Source organism: Acartia tonsa, chromosome 3 (assembly GCF_053477335.1).
Source record: "Acartia tonsa isolate MP-2025a chromosome 3, ASM5347733v1, whole genome shotgun sequence".
Classification (NCBI taxonomy): domain Eukaryota; kingdom Metazoa; phylum Arthropoda; class Copepoda; order Calanoida; family Acartiidae; genus Acartia; species Acartia tonsa.
In genome coordinates this window covers 11957593-11974800 of record NC_137262.1, presented here as the reverse complement: position 1 = coordinate 11974800, position 17208 = coordinate 11957593, and the positions used below count along the sequence as shown (strand labels likewise).

Here is a 17208-nt window from a genome sequence, read left to right as displayed (position 1 = left end):
TGTTACCACCGTGTAGCTAGTATACGTAACTCAAGTCGCCACACACACACACACAATTTTATAAATATTAATCATAAGATCTTTAAATTAATAGAAATTCATATCAATTACAAAATGTAAACAGTTTTCCATAATTTTAAATAAATAGCATACATAAAAAATCTTCCAATTTTTAAAGAAAATCTGGCAACACAAACATCCCCCTTTCCCCTCCTAAAAAGCTCAGTGGGGGCCTATGCAAAAAGCGCTGCAGTAAGTGTGCAAAAGCTGTTGTGGAATTTTAAAGCGTGCCCGTTTTTGCGAGGGGATTATTATTGTAAAACCATCTATTTATCTTTTATGCGCCTGGCTTTTTTTTGTGCCCCTTTGACAAGAGTTCTACATGTGTATATGTATATGTATAATATATAGGAATTGCATTTAGGAAATAAATAAATGCCATTTGGGAACAAATTTATGTTTGCTTTTAATAGACGTACAATCTTGTAAAGGCATTGATAAATTTTTACACACAAAAAAATTGCATGTAAATAAAACAGTATTATATATATATCCACAAGGTTATTGGATTAGAGATTCATATAAATCAAAAGTATCTTTTTCTGACAAACAATAAAAGATCTTTATAGTTTGAAGGTATTTCAAATGATTTCGAATTGATAATTTTACTTGAGTATATTTCTCTTGAAAATCAGGGATGTAAAGGTATAAGACAATGGTCGATAAATTGATTTACATCCCTAATGATAATATACAAAATTACCCCTTCTAAATATTTCAATAAGTAGTTGAAACGTTTGGACATTTAACTTATTGAACCAAGCTATCAAAATTCAATATAGGTTGTTAAGACAGCGAATAAGAAAACGTTATAATAAAACTTTGGGGACTAGGATAATAAACATCCCAATGTCCCATCCCGTCCTGTTGACAATACATGAGCCGTAGTTGTCAAAAAATAATTCAACAAGGATGTTACTTTACACAATTCGTAGCAATTTTTTATATTAGAAAAGAAATAGCTTGTAAAAACGGATAAGAAATACGTGAACCTTTCAACAGAGAAATTTTTCCGTCAAATTAGGTTTCTAATAAAGTCCTCACATATTGGTCAATTCTTTCTTCCGTGGTCAGGGAAAGGGATGGGGTAAAGTTATAAATGGGAATGGGGGTATAGTCATTTTAGCCAGCTAGGAGAAACATTTATGAGGCTATGCAAGAATCTCTAACAATATACACATATTCTATATCCAATACATTAAAAATATTCTTGTAAAGAAAAATAATAAATTTCTCTGTCCTCATTTAGTATTTTTCATCTTAAATATAGAGCATAATTTATGATAGATAAGCTTTACGCCGTTTAAAACAATTTTGAACGTGTACTTGTGGTTGACCCCTATTTTCTACACAAAATATTGTTTCCGCAATTTTACAATGGCAAGCAAAATTGTCTATTACATGCAAACCCTTTCATTTGCAACCATTCTCATGGAAAATCTGCGGAGTAATTTTGGTCTTTGCTCATATTTTAATCAGCATAACGTTGAAATGTCACTATTATTCAAATAAGATTGGGTATTTTTATACATCCAAGCGAGCAGCTTAATATCTTGCAATCCGCTGGACCATTAATAAGGCTCTACTTTTCAGGGATGTATTCACCCCGATGACTAGTGTTGAAGACACTAGTTTAACTACAAAGTAAAAACTGATTTTAAAAAAGAAGTTTAAAAAAACCTCTAGAGTGATATTTAATTCTATTTAGAAATGATAAATTGACAATGAAAAAAAAATTAATTAGCAAGATATTAAAGGTACAAGGTAACAAGAATTAAAATTATGCAGAAAAGGATTGTTCTTATTAAAGTTAGGCGGTTGAAAATATCAATCTTGTATTTAAAACTACCAAGATTACTTTTCCCTTACTTTAACCTGATATTGGATTAAAGTTGTCATCAGAATGATACATTTTAATCTAGTCTTGAAATAGTGGATTTGGTTTGGTCTATTTTTATTATGAAATAAGGAATCATTACATAAACATAAAATCGGGATAGTAATGATTTCTTTTGGTACTTGGACAAGCCGTATAAATCCAATCTTATATCCTTATATAAAAGTAACATGATATCTGTCTGTCTATCTTTAAGTATCAGGTTAACCACTAAACCGTTATGTTTCTCCTTTACAGTGTACTTTCATAGGTCCTGGAAAGATTTGTACTTATTTATGGGGAAAGCACCACCAACTTTTCTAGAGAAATCGCCCATAGAAAAAATGAACTGCCCCTAATTTTTTTTTACTTTTTCTTTTTAAACCAAAACTTTAAATTGGAGGTTGATTTCCCCCCCTCCCCATCTGAAGTGCACCTAGAGACCTCTAGGGACGTGGCCACTACTTATGACCAAAGAAGGATGATTTTTTTGACCGCACAACTATAATATGATCACGCTGCAATTATTTCTGATTAGAATTGAACACGAATATTATTTTAGCGCCAAAGGTCTACATTTATATACACAGTCTATCAAAAGCAGGTCATAAATTATATGTGGAAGCTTTGTAGAGGTTATTCTTAGGTACAGGAATAGATAATTAGTTGGAGACTGCGTTTTAGAGTTTTATTTTAATACTAGAATAATTGATTCGTGTTTGAAAAAATGAAATGCTCACATACGAATAACAATTTGATCTTTTTAAGAAACTGGATCTTAATTCATATTCAAATGTTAGGTAAGAAAGACAATTTTTTTTTTTGGGGGGGGGGATTTTTTCTAGGTGCGATTTCTCTTGAGAGAGTGGTGGCACCCACCCCCAAAATGGTTATAAACCTTCCCGGGACCTATCGAAGCTACCCTGTTAAGGAGAACCTAATCGGTTGAGATCCTTCGGTTAAAAATACAGACAAAGATAAATTTGACTGTTAAAAAACAGTGGTTTATATTTAAAAATAGCTCTATCTTAACTCTATAATATCTACAATATATAAAGAATGTATAGGAGGGACCAACCAAACTATTATTTGCTTCCGTCAAGAAATTTAATTTTTAGCCCAAAGGTACAGGCCAAAAGCCATTAATTATTTATCATTAATAAAATATCAAGAATTTCATATCTTTGTACCTACTTATTCTTTTATTAAAGTAACAGGATGTTACGTGTGTCTGTCTGTACCGAAGGATCTCGCAAACCGCTGAACCAATATGGTTCTCCTTTATAATGTAGCTTTATGAGAATAGTAATAGATAGTTTAAAATTATTATGAGGGGAGGGTACCACCAACACCCTCCAAGGATCTAAAGGGATAAGACAATTGCCGATAAATTGATGTACATCTCCAATGATGACAAACAAAATTACCCCTTTAGTAGATTAAAATAAGTAGTTGAAACATGTAAACACTTAACTTAATGAATCCACCAACCAAAAGGTCCCTAAAGGTGTTAAGTCAATGAATAAGAAAACGTTATTTTAAAACTTGGGGGACTAGTGTAATAAGCAGTTCATTGTCCCTTTCTCTTCTGAACAACCTCCCAAGAAAAAAGGCTCTTAGTCTTATCAAATAAAGTTGTAAGATTTTTTTATCTCTAGCTTTAGATATCAATATTTACAGAACCGATTTGCTTCTACATTTTAGGGAAGCTTCACATTGATCCGGTGATGGTTTAGACTATTTTTATTTATGGATTCCAGTATTGGTACGGGTTTTGGCTGTTTTCTGTCAAACCCTTTCTTTTGAAAATAAAGCCCAGTAAATGTTAAACTTCAAGTATAGCTTGATTAATAGAAAAACAAGTAGATTTTTTTTATTCTGAAAGAATAGCAAATACTAATTATGCTTACCTAAAATATTTTATTTGTAAGTACATTCTTTTTAGAGCCTTAAGCATGAAATATGTATGTAATATGTATACAACTATAATTGATTATTCTGTGTATATAAATCATAGGCTTTAGAATGCACTTGTTAGCCTAGCTACTCCTTAGTTAAAAACGCCATCCATTTCCAAATATAATAAATACAATTTTATTACTTTCTTTTCAACACCTCGCTTATTTTTCTTTTTGAGTGGAGGTCTGCATATCATAATAGAGGGTGTAAAGTTTTTCGCCGCGCTTTGCTCACCAAAAAAACTTATATCCGTTCTTGCTCTGTAAATACAATAATCAAGATTTGATTTTTTTTCATCTCATTTTTACAATATTTTGAATAAAAATAAGGTTAAATTATCTTCTATGGATAAAATCGTTGTTGTGTTTGTGTATGATAAACCTCGGAAGGTGAACTATCATAAAAAATGGATCCCTCCAATTTACTCATGGTTCAAACATGACCCCCCCGCCTCCCCCCAACCTGACTGAAAAATTGGCTGAAGATTGAGGTCAAATAGTTTTCCTTCAGATGAATCATCCCTTTTACTTGATTGCTCAATGGAGAAGCATTGGAAAGTGTCATGTGTAACGTCATAAAAATCCATCTCTTTTTTTTATGGGTTTCCTTTCCCACTTCGCCTCTCATCCCTCACTTTTAGACGTATTTTTTTTCTTCACTGACAAAATACTTTGGGACTGTTACAGGTGATTCACTGGCTGTTGGAGAGATATTGCTAAATCTTTACACACAATGATATTTTAAGTTTATATCAGATACAGATACATAGGCAAACTGGTGTTTAGAAAATATTGAAAAAAAACTTAATGCCAATTTCTACTAATATAAATTTTTTAGATATTGAATAAAAAAAATAATCATAATTTAGAGAATAACATTTCAATATGATTTTAAAAAATGTAACGTTTTGGAATGTAAGAAATTTATTTTTGACATATTACAGTATTTCATACAGTTTGTAGTAATACCCTCATTTTTTAGCTTCTGGCAAAGAAAGATGGGGGCTTAATAAGTGTAATATAATAGAGTGGTAATCATATTCATAAAATAATTCTTATAAACAACTTATTATTATAATTGTCATTTTTATCATTATTCAAATTAATCTTTATTTTTTAATAATGAAATCAAGTACATTTTAACAAGGATGACAACACCCATAAAGCGATGCTCTGAAACGAACTAACGTTTGGACTAACGAACATTAACACTTGAAAAGTGTCAGAACTGAATAATCAAAATATAAATGCATAAAAAGCATAACAAATTTTTAAGTAAATTTGTTAAAAAACTGCCTAATACAGGATAAAGTTTAAGGACATATTTACTTTTTTAGGACTTGATTGTAGAGATACTTCGTTTATAACATTGTATTGTATTGTCCTAGGAATCAGTATGCAAAAAATCAGATCAAATTAATTAAAAAAGAACATGTTTGAAATGGACGTTAGGACATTCTGGTAACGATTATAGAGTTGCTACGCTTTCTAAATCCTTCCTGACTACTACAGGAATCACTGTGCAAAGTTTGAAATCGATAGGACAATTTTAACGTGCCTAAATTAACGAAAAGAGCTAACCTTTAAGGACTGACGGACGGACTGACCCTAATTATAGAAAAGCCTCGCTATTAAAAATGAAACCTAATCCTTTATAATTTCACCCCATGCTTAGAAAAGCTTCAAATATAATTTTACACTATGAAAGGGAACTGGAGCAGGCGTTGATATAGAATATGTGGATATTTTGACAGGGGAATTTTTGTCTTCAATTTAGGTTGCTAATATAGTCCTCAGATATTAGTCTATACGTTCCTCCAGGATCAGGGGAGGTGATTGGGTAAAGTCATAAGGGTGGGAGGGATGGGAAGTATCGTTATATGTATTAGCCAGCTGTGAGAACCGTATTATCAAATTTTAAAAAATTTCTTTTCCAAGTTGTGCAATGTGATCACACCAGAATATTATGATCATTAATACGAAAATACGATAAATAACTAACTTTTATAATAACTTGCCCTGTCCCAGATAAGCACGAGCTTGTATAATAATGAAAGTTAGGTAAAATTCAAGCAAATTATCTTAGTATGGGGTAAAAGGAGAGAGGGAAAACTTTATATCACTTATTTTTGTTATACTTTTATCCTAATTATGATCATTATAACATTTATGTAAATGCTTTTTCGAAATAAAAAAATATTATATAAAGTCGTTTTTTTTATCTGAAGCTTAAGATTTCCGTAACTACTTAATGGATTGGACTTTCAATTTTAGGCAAGCTTCACATAGGTCCAGGGATGGTTTAAGGCTATTTTATTTTTAGATTTAAGTCATGGGGAGGTTTTAAGATATTTTTCTAGCATCCCATTAGAGTACAGAACCCCTTTATGTTAGTGTCGCTGCCGCTAATATTAATAAAGGTAATAATTAAATAGGCAATTAAGTACATACAGATAGATATAAATAAAAACAGGGATACATGAATTGTACAGGGCAATATATTTTAAAATATTTCATTTATGTAAACTCTATCGTTTTTTAGCATGTCAATTTTGGGAGAAGAAAGGGTTGTGGATTAATTAAGGTGATATTATAATCTCTGCCTGCATGCCAACACATATAGAGAAGTGAGACCCACACCTGGATAAATTATAAAGTTTATCATCAAGGCACCACTAAACTATTTCTATAGTCAAGTCAACCTTTCTTTTAATTTCCTTCTTTCGATTACCTATTAAAAGACAATTTTTACTTTGATTTTACGACCTTTTTATATTAATGAGCTGCACCTGTATACGTGCGAAAGCATTCCCCCTACTCTTATAATTTCTGTCACACATCTGATATAGCTGAAGTAATTTTTTTAATTTGTGACGCAATTTTGGTAGAGATTCAAGCCCTTGACCTTCTGGCTACTTTGTGTTCAAAATATTTAGTCCTTTTCCAAATCTTCTTGGAATATTCAGAAACAGACCAAAAAAAATACTACGGCCGTATTGAAATTAATTATGAAATTATTTAGAAAATCCAACATATAAACCACCTGACTTTGTGCATATAGCTAAAAGTGTATATCATGCAAAAACTGCTAGGCTATAAACACTTAAAACTGTCAGATTAATTTTAAATTAGCTTTAAATCTTAAATATGCTTCTGTCTCTACTAAAACTGTTTATTTAATACGTTGAATCTCTACAATTAAGTTTATTTCTAAATCCTTTTTTTTAAATTTTATGTCACATGCTTGGAAGTTGTTATTGAACGTGTGAATTGTCATATCAATACCAGAAAAAAACTCATCTAGCTTTTTACTCATAAATATTTCACCAGTGGCGTGCAAAGGATTTGTCCATTTTTTATACATCCCCCTTGACTGCATGAGGGGTGTGTATCAGGGGGTGTAGAACCCAGCTAAGGGGGTTATACTCAACCTCATGAGTTTGCCTGGTGGCTTGATACACTTCCCTACACCCCCGGCTGATGGCTCTTGGCATTTGATTAATTTTTACACTCCCCCCCCCCCCCTGTGCTGCAGAACTAGTAAATTTGTTTTGTAGGTTTTGTAAGATTTTCTAAGAAATAATGAATATATGTATTTTAAGGCGTTATAAATGTCTTACCATTTTTTAACCTTTTTACATTTTTTATCCTTGTTTGATAACTAATGATATGAATGTTTGTGTGTGTCCGTATCGTCTTATGTCATCAGCTAATCTTTCCTCCATGACAAGATTTAATTTTAACTTCCTAACTCAGGCTTTTTACAAGCTTTACAAATATATCACATTTTATATAGTGTTTATAATAACTAAAAATAGATTTTTTGCTAATTTTAAGATTTTCTATATAGATTTGATATACTTAGTTGACTTAAAACGTTTAAGTTGGACTTTTGACTGTATAATGTTATTGCAAATCAAAAATACATTTCTTAAAATAGGTTTTTTTTGTCGCATAAGGTAAATATATTTTAAAATTTGTGGACAGTACATTTTAGTAATTTTAGATTTATATAAATTAGATACATTAGTTGAAAAGGAAATACTAATGTTGAAATTAGTGTATGGTGTGGTAAACTGTAAACTTTATCGTAATAGAGAAAAATGATGCATGATGCAAAAAAGAGCAGTATTTCAGACGGACAAAAAAATGAATTTACGACACTGGCAGCTGTTTTGAAACCCATTATTCCACAGTACAAAACATCATTTATATATAAAAATAAAAATTTGATGAATTTGTTCCTTGATGTTATCAGAAATGATCCTCAAGGTCAATGTCATTTTAATGCATTGATTAATTTTTAATATATTGTGAGAAAAAATATTTTTTTTTTATAAACAATATGCAAAAAAAAGGATAAATTCTCAAAGAAATTTTTTTGCAAAGCTGCAAAAAAATAATAGTGTTTCAGCTTCCTATTTTATAATACATATATTTTTATTAGAAAGTATAATTTGTTTAATAATGATTAATATTTCCTAAAATAAGTTAAGAATTCTTTTAAAATAAAATAGGACTTTCAAGCCGCGCACAAGCCTCAAATTAAAACCCGACTTTGCAATTACAAAATTTCTAAAAAAAATAGATTGTTTGTTTAGGAACAGGTTCATTCATCCGGCTGAATTTTAAAGTTTAATATGTTGATTTCAATGAGGCTTAAACGGGGCTGCCGAGCCTTGAAAAAAATTTATTAAAAATTTTACTTAAACCAGGGCTTAATTGATATGGATGTCTTTATTATTAGTGACTTGCTATATATTACTTTATAAATTTTGTATGCATAGAAATGCGAATTAAATATTTATGATTAAATCCTTTCACTCAACTGATAATCTGATAAGATGACATGAAGTATCAATGGCAGCAAAATAATTTATTGATTAAACAGTGAACTGGTAAGAATATTTAAACTTTCATCTTTACGCTAAAACAAAAATATTATATTTTCTTATGAATAAAAAAACTGTATCTACAAAAGAAGGTTTCTTGTATGGATAATTATCTAGGCTGCCAGCTGCCAAACGGCTTTAACAAAGCATATAGATGATCTGAAATATCCAATAGTACAAAGGGAGCTGAGCGCACGGCTTTATAAAACGAGTGTAAAATAAAATATTTACGCACATTCATGTCTGCTTCGCGCTCCCTACATTTGGTATCAAGTCATCTTTGAATAAAACGAAAAAATGCGTTCATGTATTATTATTACTTGATCCGATATGTAATTATTTGAGCATATCCTAAAATCCTAACTGTTTCTTCAATACTATCTGCTCTAATGAATGCTTATTGATAAGATATCTAGGATATAATTGTGTACATACTTAAAATATTGTATTGCTAATTACATTACATAATGTTGGTTGAAGGGAAGATTTTCTATATTAAGAGTCATTTAGTTATTGCCCTATCTATTAAACTTGGCATGATGATTTATGTAACAATTAGATACAATTTGGAAAGCGTAGCAACTTTATCAACACCAACTCTGCACGTCCAGTTTAAACATTTCAATTAAAAAAACTATTTTCGCATTAAATTTGAAATGAAAATTATCCTTTTTACTAGACTTTTTGGATGGTGATATCTGGTACGATTAGATGTATTAGTATGTCCATAAGTGCTGTTACTCTATATTTGTTAATGCTCATAAAATTCATGGATATTATCATCCTTGTTACAACTTATATTACATAATGTTGTTTATCTGAAAGTTATAAGAAAGGTATATAGGCCAACACCCTTTACAACAATACCAAGTATTACCATTAACTTACAGGAAGTTATTTTATCTTATATTGAGGATTAGGAACAGAAATCAATATATCATTACTTGGATGTTGCATCAGATTTTCTTGTACTCTAATAAAGTTAAACTTGTAGCTGGCTAAAATAACTATCCCTCCAATCCACCCCCTTAAACCCATCACCTCCCCTCCCACTGAATGAGCGAACTGACCAATAAATAAGGCCTATATTAGCAAGCTAAATTGACAACAAATAAATATCCACCTATATCTTATATCGATTGGTACAGTTGTTCAGAGATTTTAATCAATCTAAATCTTGTTAGGTTTGTTTGTATTTCTTTTGCAACTGGCATCCGATATTAAATAGTCAACATCATTTTAGAGAGATTTAAGGGAATATTATCTACATATTTTAAAATTAAATTTAAATCAACTAAAATCACTTGATATCATACCAGGTCTATAATATTCAAGAGATAAAAATATCATTAGCATCGGTTTTGTTAAAATTATTTTGAAAAATGAATGTGCTTAAAAATGTGAAAAAATATTTACTAGAAAATGTGATTTGCTAAATTGACAACTAATTTATGCAAAAAATTTTTTGCATTAAATAAATATGGATAAATAATAAACTTGACTTTGAACCTCTTAAAAGTTTATTTAATGAAATGCATTTATGATATTTTGCATATATACTAAAGTAGACTTGTTTTATCACCTTAATTTTATATTTTTACTTGGGGTTAATGATTTTGAGTGGGTTTAAAAGTTGATAATTCAGTACTGTAAGTGTTTGTTTGTGTTTCTTTATTATTATATAGCGGCTTCGCCCCTAGCCTCTAGGGGCTTTGCCCCAAGAGGTTTAATCAAACCAATTTTTCGTATTTTAGATTTAAAAGAAAAATTTAAATTTTTTTTTTTTTTTGGGGGGTGGGGGGTAATCGACCCCACTATTTTAATTTTAGTTTAAAAAAGAAAAAGAAAATTTTTTTTGGGGGGGGTATTTTCCATTTTTTGAGGGGGTTTAGGGTGTCCCACCCTCCAAGAAAATAGTTATAAACCTTCCCGGGACCTATGAGAAGCTACCCTGTTAAGGAGAACCCGACAGAGAGACAGACAGACATCTTTCTACATTGTATTATAGATAGATTTAGAAGATCATACAATTATTTTTTATGCTTACACCTTCTTGGTAAGACGGACGGACATACGTACAGAAAGGACAAATTGAGCTTCACAGACAGACAGACAAAGTACGTTATAAAGTAGCTTGAAAATTACAGGTTTAAGAAAAATGTCAACTTAAAAGGGGCGTCTTCACCATCCATGGCAAGGTTGTAATATTTATGCTGGTTATATAATTGATTTAACAAGACATTTTGATGCATGTAAAAAATGTACTGACATGCTATACAGGAAGGGAGGAGACATTGGGCTGTTTATTTCAATTGTCCCCAAAGTTTTATAATAATGTTTTCTTATTCGTTGGCTTAACAACTTTGGGAACTTTTATTGAATTTTGATTGGTTGGTACATTAAGTCAAGTGTCCAAACGTTTCAACCTCTAATTGTAATCTACAGAAGGGGTAATTTTGTATATCATCATTGGGGATGTACATAAATTTTTCAGCCATTATCTTATCCCTTTTGGTCCCTGCATGCCATATTACTATCGCAGACTTTGTAAGTAAATTATCTAATAGGACTAAGGTTTACAATTACAAGTAGCTGGCCAGATTCTACAAAGATACTTCAAAATTTAAATGATTAAACTATCAAAAATATCTTATTATAAACCTTTTTTTGTCTTTGAACCTAAAAGGTTTTCTAATTAGAATTTAGAGCTTCAGTCAATGAAAGGTTTTCATTTATTTTATTAACTTTACTTTTTGTTGCATTTGTTTTACTTTTTTTTAAAAGCAAAACTTATCTGTTTTGGTAATAGTTTTTTTATTAATAAATTTGTGAAAATGGTATCAGATATCAATCTTCTTAGTGCACAAAGTTATCTAATAATGAATTTTAAGCAGAATGATAAGGGCTAAAAGACGCATATTTTTACAAGGCTAAGAAAAACAATGAATTATTGAAGTTCTATTATAAGGTTAAAATATATCGAAATATTTTTTTAAAACTTTACATTAATACATAGTCCCAATTGATTTTAAACTTTCCAAAATGATTCTTGTATCAATCATGTAAAATTGAGAAAGCGTATCTACTCTATACTCTTTTTAAGAAAGTCCGTACGTCATCAACTAGTATCTATTTTTTGTGCATAATTTGGTTTGTCTACTATCTTGACTTAGCTTTGAAAGTTATGATTTCTAGGACACGCAAAGCATCTCATATTAAGTTAAAATATTTGTATTTGTTGAGCTTCGCTTTTATAGATGTTATCATTCTTGTTTTGAAAACATTTGTAATAAAGTGCAAAATGATTATTTAATTTGTGTTGCAATTGTACAATGTATATTTGCAAAAAAATCATTACTGGCCATTTTGAACAGAAAAATGTGATGTAAAATATTTTTTGGACGATTTTATAAGAAAATTTAATGAAAATACTTTTACTTTTTTAAAAATTCTACTAGCGGTAACGCCCTTAGAGGCCTATGGGCACTTGAATGGGAAAAAGATTTTAAGAAAAAAAGTAAAAATTATTTTATTGGCAGGTTATTTATTCTAAAGGCGAGGTTCAGCGGTAAGCGAGATTTGGTACAGACAGGCAGACAAACAAACACAGATCATCTACTTTTATATATGATCAGATGCAAAGGTTAGTTAAACTTTATTAATCAAAGAGATAATGTACTTTAAAAAGCAAGCGAAAATTTTGTCCTTTTCATAAGAATTCTTTTCGTTTTAAATGTCATGTTTGCGTCGACAGAAGGAAAATAATAAAAGTTATGTATTAAAGTTAACAAGAACAAAATTGTGAAATAGCACGGAACTTTTTAATAGTCAACTTATAGATAATAATTGAATGTACAGTGTACTTCCCAAATTATGATAAGCAAAATTATCCCTTCTGTATAGATGAAAGTAATTGACTTCAGAAGTTTGTACAATGATAGTTTGTACTTCTTAATCTTGATTTAATGAAAGTCCTTAAAGTTTTAAAGCTAACGAATGAGATAACTTGTTTATACAACAACTTTGGGCACCAATCCTTATACTAAAGTAACAGGATGTTTGTGTGTCTGTGTGTTTGTACCGAAGGATCTCGCTAACCGCTGAACCGATCGGGTCCTCCTTAACAGGGTTAGCCTATCATAGGTTCCGGGAAGGTTTATAACTATTTCGAGGAGGGTACCACCACCCTACAAAGAGAAATCACAATAAATCGAAATTCTTTCTTCTCGAATAGAGACTCCTACGTAACATTGCAAAGTATCGTAGAAATTTGATAGAAACGATAATGTTCTCCTTTACAGTGTAGCTACCTGGTAAGATTTATATCAATTTTTGGGAATAGTACCATTACCCTCCTAAGAGAAAAAGTCCAATCTTCAAGTGCCCCTGGAGGCCTTTAGGGGGGCGTAACCGCTAGTAATAAATAAAGAATTAAGTTTGATATTTTCATAATATATTTTTTGTTTGTTAAAACTACAACAATTCTATAGAAAAAATAGAAAGGCAAAAGCAAACAGTTTTCTTAGATTAAAAGATGGGGCGTAGTTAAGGTTGCATTCTTTAAATTCTCTGCATTTTCCGCTTCCAAGCACATGTATAGTTTTCTTTTATAACAACAGAAAATTTTCTTTTACTTTTTTTTTCTCTGTAATTTGTCCATTACACACAAAAATAGAGATTCTATTAGATAAATCTAATTTATACCTTTTGAAATTAATATAAAACTCTACCCATATACAAAAATACTTTTAAAATGAATAAGAAATAAAATTACAAACATAAAAAATGATTCGAGTAAAGTTTTCCAAGAATTAAACTGTGATTCACATTTTGTGTTACAATCTTATTTTGTTTACATTTTAAAGGAATTAAAATATAATTCAATATAAATAGATGAAAAATAAGTTAAAGATTGTTATAATATTTCAAAAGTCAAAAGCAAGGATTTAATAGATAAGTCATACATTTAAAATGATGATTTCTGCGATATTAAATGGTTTAAGAGCATACTTTTTCAAAAGATACTTTTACATTGAAATTGTTTGACTCACCTGAATTATCAGTAATATAGAGAACCCCACTGTTAAAAGTAACATCTCCTTTGCATTCTCTCTTCAGACCTCTGGCACTACGTGATCTCTTCCCATCCTCCCCTCCTCTCCTACGTCGTCTTCGCTCCCCCTTGCCGTCTGCCTCCTGTCCTGGAGGAGGGGGTAGGTCCCAGGTGACTCCAGATGGCTGGAGCCGGCCTGATCTTACCATGTCCTGCAAAAGAACAATGAAAACCATTAAATATTCCAACTATAACTAAAAATGAAAAATTTTTGAGGTTTTAATTAATTTCAATGTATTAGCAATTTAGAGAATAGTCCCTTTGGTAACATTGCCCCATAAAGGGCGATTCGTCGTATTTTTAAAATGGCTTTTTATAGGTTATTTTAGGTTTGGTTAGGTTATATTGGGTTAGGTGAATGCCCCACATGGTTAGGTAATTAGCCCCTAGAAATAGGAGAAAAGCTACTGTGAAAAGTACGAAGAATCGCCCCATAAGGAGCGATGTTACGAAAGGGACTATACCCAAAATGTATCCCCTATACTGCAACCCAAATGTGGAAGCCTAACCTTTGGGGATAATATCAACTCCTTGGTGAAAACTTAAAAACCTGTTTTGTGAAAGTGCAATAATATTTTCCCTATGTTATACTTACTTGTTCTGAAGAATCTTGTGTTGTGTCAGTCTGTTTACAATCAGTTTGGGAGCTTTCAGAAGTATCTGCTTCGTCAAAACTAGTCTCTGAAATAAAGGAAATTATTTCCAGTAGAAGATGATAAAAAGTCCCTCAAAAAATCAGCATGTTGCGTCATAAAAATACGGAAATCATGTATAGCTTCGTATTACAGACAATTTTCTACGAATAATAAAAAAATCATGAAAATATTACAAGATTTTTTTTAGCCCGGGCTAAACTGGTTTTAATCTTGCAATCTTCATTTCAATATATGCGGAAAGCTGTCTGTAATGCAATGCGATGAATAACTATTCTAATTCAACTGAAGTAAAATCTTATAGACTTTTAAAACTTTACATTGTCCTGTATTCCACTCGAAGTTTACATAAAGATGGACCAATGAAACATAATTCTTGAACCTTATCTAGAGTCAAAAGTTGGCTGGAATAGTCAAAAGAAAGATATAGAGCGATCCTATTTCACCTCCCACAAATAAAACAAGTTGTAACAAGATTTATCTTTTCAAAACATGGTAGAAAATTTTACAAGAGTATGGTAGAGTTAACAGTTTTCGATTTCAACTGATCTCCATAATTAATTTAAGCATAAATTGCTAATTGCAGAGATAACTGCTCTTGTTCATATTCTAGTCATCATCAAAACTTTTCTAAAAATGATTACCTAGGTAATTAGTCTTGATAACATTAACATCAGCCTTTTCATTTGCTTCCCCTTTCTTTTCCTCTTCTAAACATTCACTTAATTTCCCAATACCATAATACACAGGCTCTAAGTCCTTTACTTCACAGGATTTTTCATCAAACTCTGGTAAAGGTTTCGTGAATATTTCAGCTGATTCTTCAGTTTTAACTACTTTGTCACTATTATCCTTTGTAGGATTAGCTTCAGTTAGATTAGTGTCAATTACAACTTTTTCGTCTAAATTTTTTTTCTCTGTTTTTACACTTTCACCACTAGACGTCTCACTTGCTTTTTCGTGTTCAGATGTTACGCTGTCTACTCTAATTGCTTCATCAACTTTTTCAATTGACTCAAAATTCTTTTTGAACTCATTTGAGTTCTCCTTAGTAACTAGCAACTCCTCGTCTACGTTACTATATAGGTTTTCCTGCAAAAGAAATATTTAAACAAAAAATGTTAACTTTCAAACAAGCATAGCGTGTTCTATAAAGCGTAGCTTCTTTCACTACGTACGTCTGAATATGGGTTTCACTTTAAAGATAATTTTACTTTATTTTTAGCCCTAAAATTTGTATTGATTATTGGCATTTCTTAGTCAATATTTTTTCATTTTTGTAAATATTTTAGAGTATAGTTTAAAATGCTTTTAATTTTATCATTAGATGCTGCCTTTTTCAAATACACAAAAAAAGTAAAAAAATACCCTGAAATTTAATGAATCTGTATCTAATTATGTTAAAATTGACCTGTTGTTTAACCTTCTTTGTCTTGTCAATCACAGCATAAATGGGAACACTTCTAAAATAAATAGTTGCAATAAAAACTTTAATAATTATTATATACATAACATTACAAATACTATTAAGATTTTAGTGATAAAATCAGACAAAACACAAAAAATAGTATTAATTTTTATAGTAAATCCTTAATAGTTATTTCTTTCATCGTATTATAAAACGCTTTCCGCGGATATAGAATGTACAATTATTAGATTAAAACCAGTTTTTTTAGCCCCGAGGTGCCGAAGGCACGGGCTAAAAAAATGGTTTTATTCTTATGATTGTACATTGCTATATTCGTAGAAAGCTGTTTATAATACGATGCTAGACATAGTTTTTTCGTATTGATGAGAACCGGTTCCTGTCCACCGGATTCGAATGAATACGAGAAAAGCCTGTACTGTTTTTTATATATCTTTTTAATTTTTGTTTTGTAATTTTTTTTTCTGTGAGTGAACTGTTTTCCTAGATGAAGTCAGACTATTAACGAGTAACAAATATTGTATTACATACAAACTAACCAACACTGTAACTTTGCCACCAAAACTAAAAAGTATGACTGGCTGAACACATAGCCAAAATGAATTGCATGCGAGATTTAGTGATTAATTCTGATATACTATCATTACAAAAATGTTATATCTATACTAGTACATTCAGCACAAGAATCCAGGGCAAGGAGGTGAGAACGTGTTATGTGTGACGTCATAAAAATCCATCTCTTTTTTGGGGGTATCCTTTTCAATTATTCTCTCATCCTTCCTTTTTAGATGTATTTTTTTGACGTCACACATGACACTTCAGGCTTTCTCATGGAGGACATTATAATAACCTAACTTCGCAATTTATTTAAAAGAATTGATAGGTTAATAAAAAATACCTTGGAAAGTCTGGATATAATTCATCAATATTTTTTCCTCTACGCTGACTTGTAAACTGCTCTGCTTCACCAAAACTAAAAAATGTAAAATTAGGGTAATTTTCTCATAATCCAAAGCAAAACATATCATTTTCTGACACGTTTGTTTCTCCTCCAACCCATTAAAATAACTTTGCTAGATAATAATCCTAAAAGAAAAGAAAAAAAAAACATCGGATTATAAACAGGCAATTCAATGTCTGAAAGAGTAGATACTTCAAGACAAATTTCATGCAGTCAATGGGTCTTGACTTACCTTTTAAAGAAATGTATTGGTCCATGAACAGGTACAG

The 17208-nt window shown here is 30.7% G+C and overlaps 1 protein-coding gene across 3 annotated transcripts in view; it reads right to left on the bottom strand.

Moving 5' to 3' along the window:
- Positions 1-17208, bottom strand: part of LOC145313322 (uncharacterized) — a 111253-nt gene that overhangs the window by 82120 nt on the left and 11925 nt on the right. For all 3 annotated transcript variants that reach the window (XM_080152672.1, XM_080152673.1, XM_080152674.1), the window contains 5 exons: positions 16877-16951; positions 15964-16015; positions 15197-15644; positions 14495-14580; positions 13838-14051 (listed from right to left, as the gene is read on the bottom strand). In XM_080152672.1, the coding sequence (XP_080008798.1) occupies positions 13838-14051; positions 14495-14580; positions 15197-15644; positions 15964-16015; positions 16877-16951 (875 nt within the window). The remainder of the gene's footprint in view (positions 1-13837; positions 14052-14494; positions 14581-15196; positions 15645-15963; positions 16016-16876; positions 16952-17208) is intronic.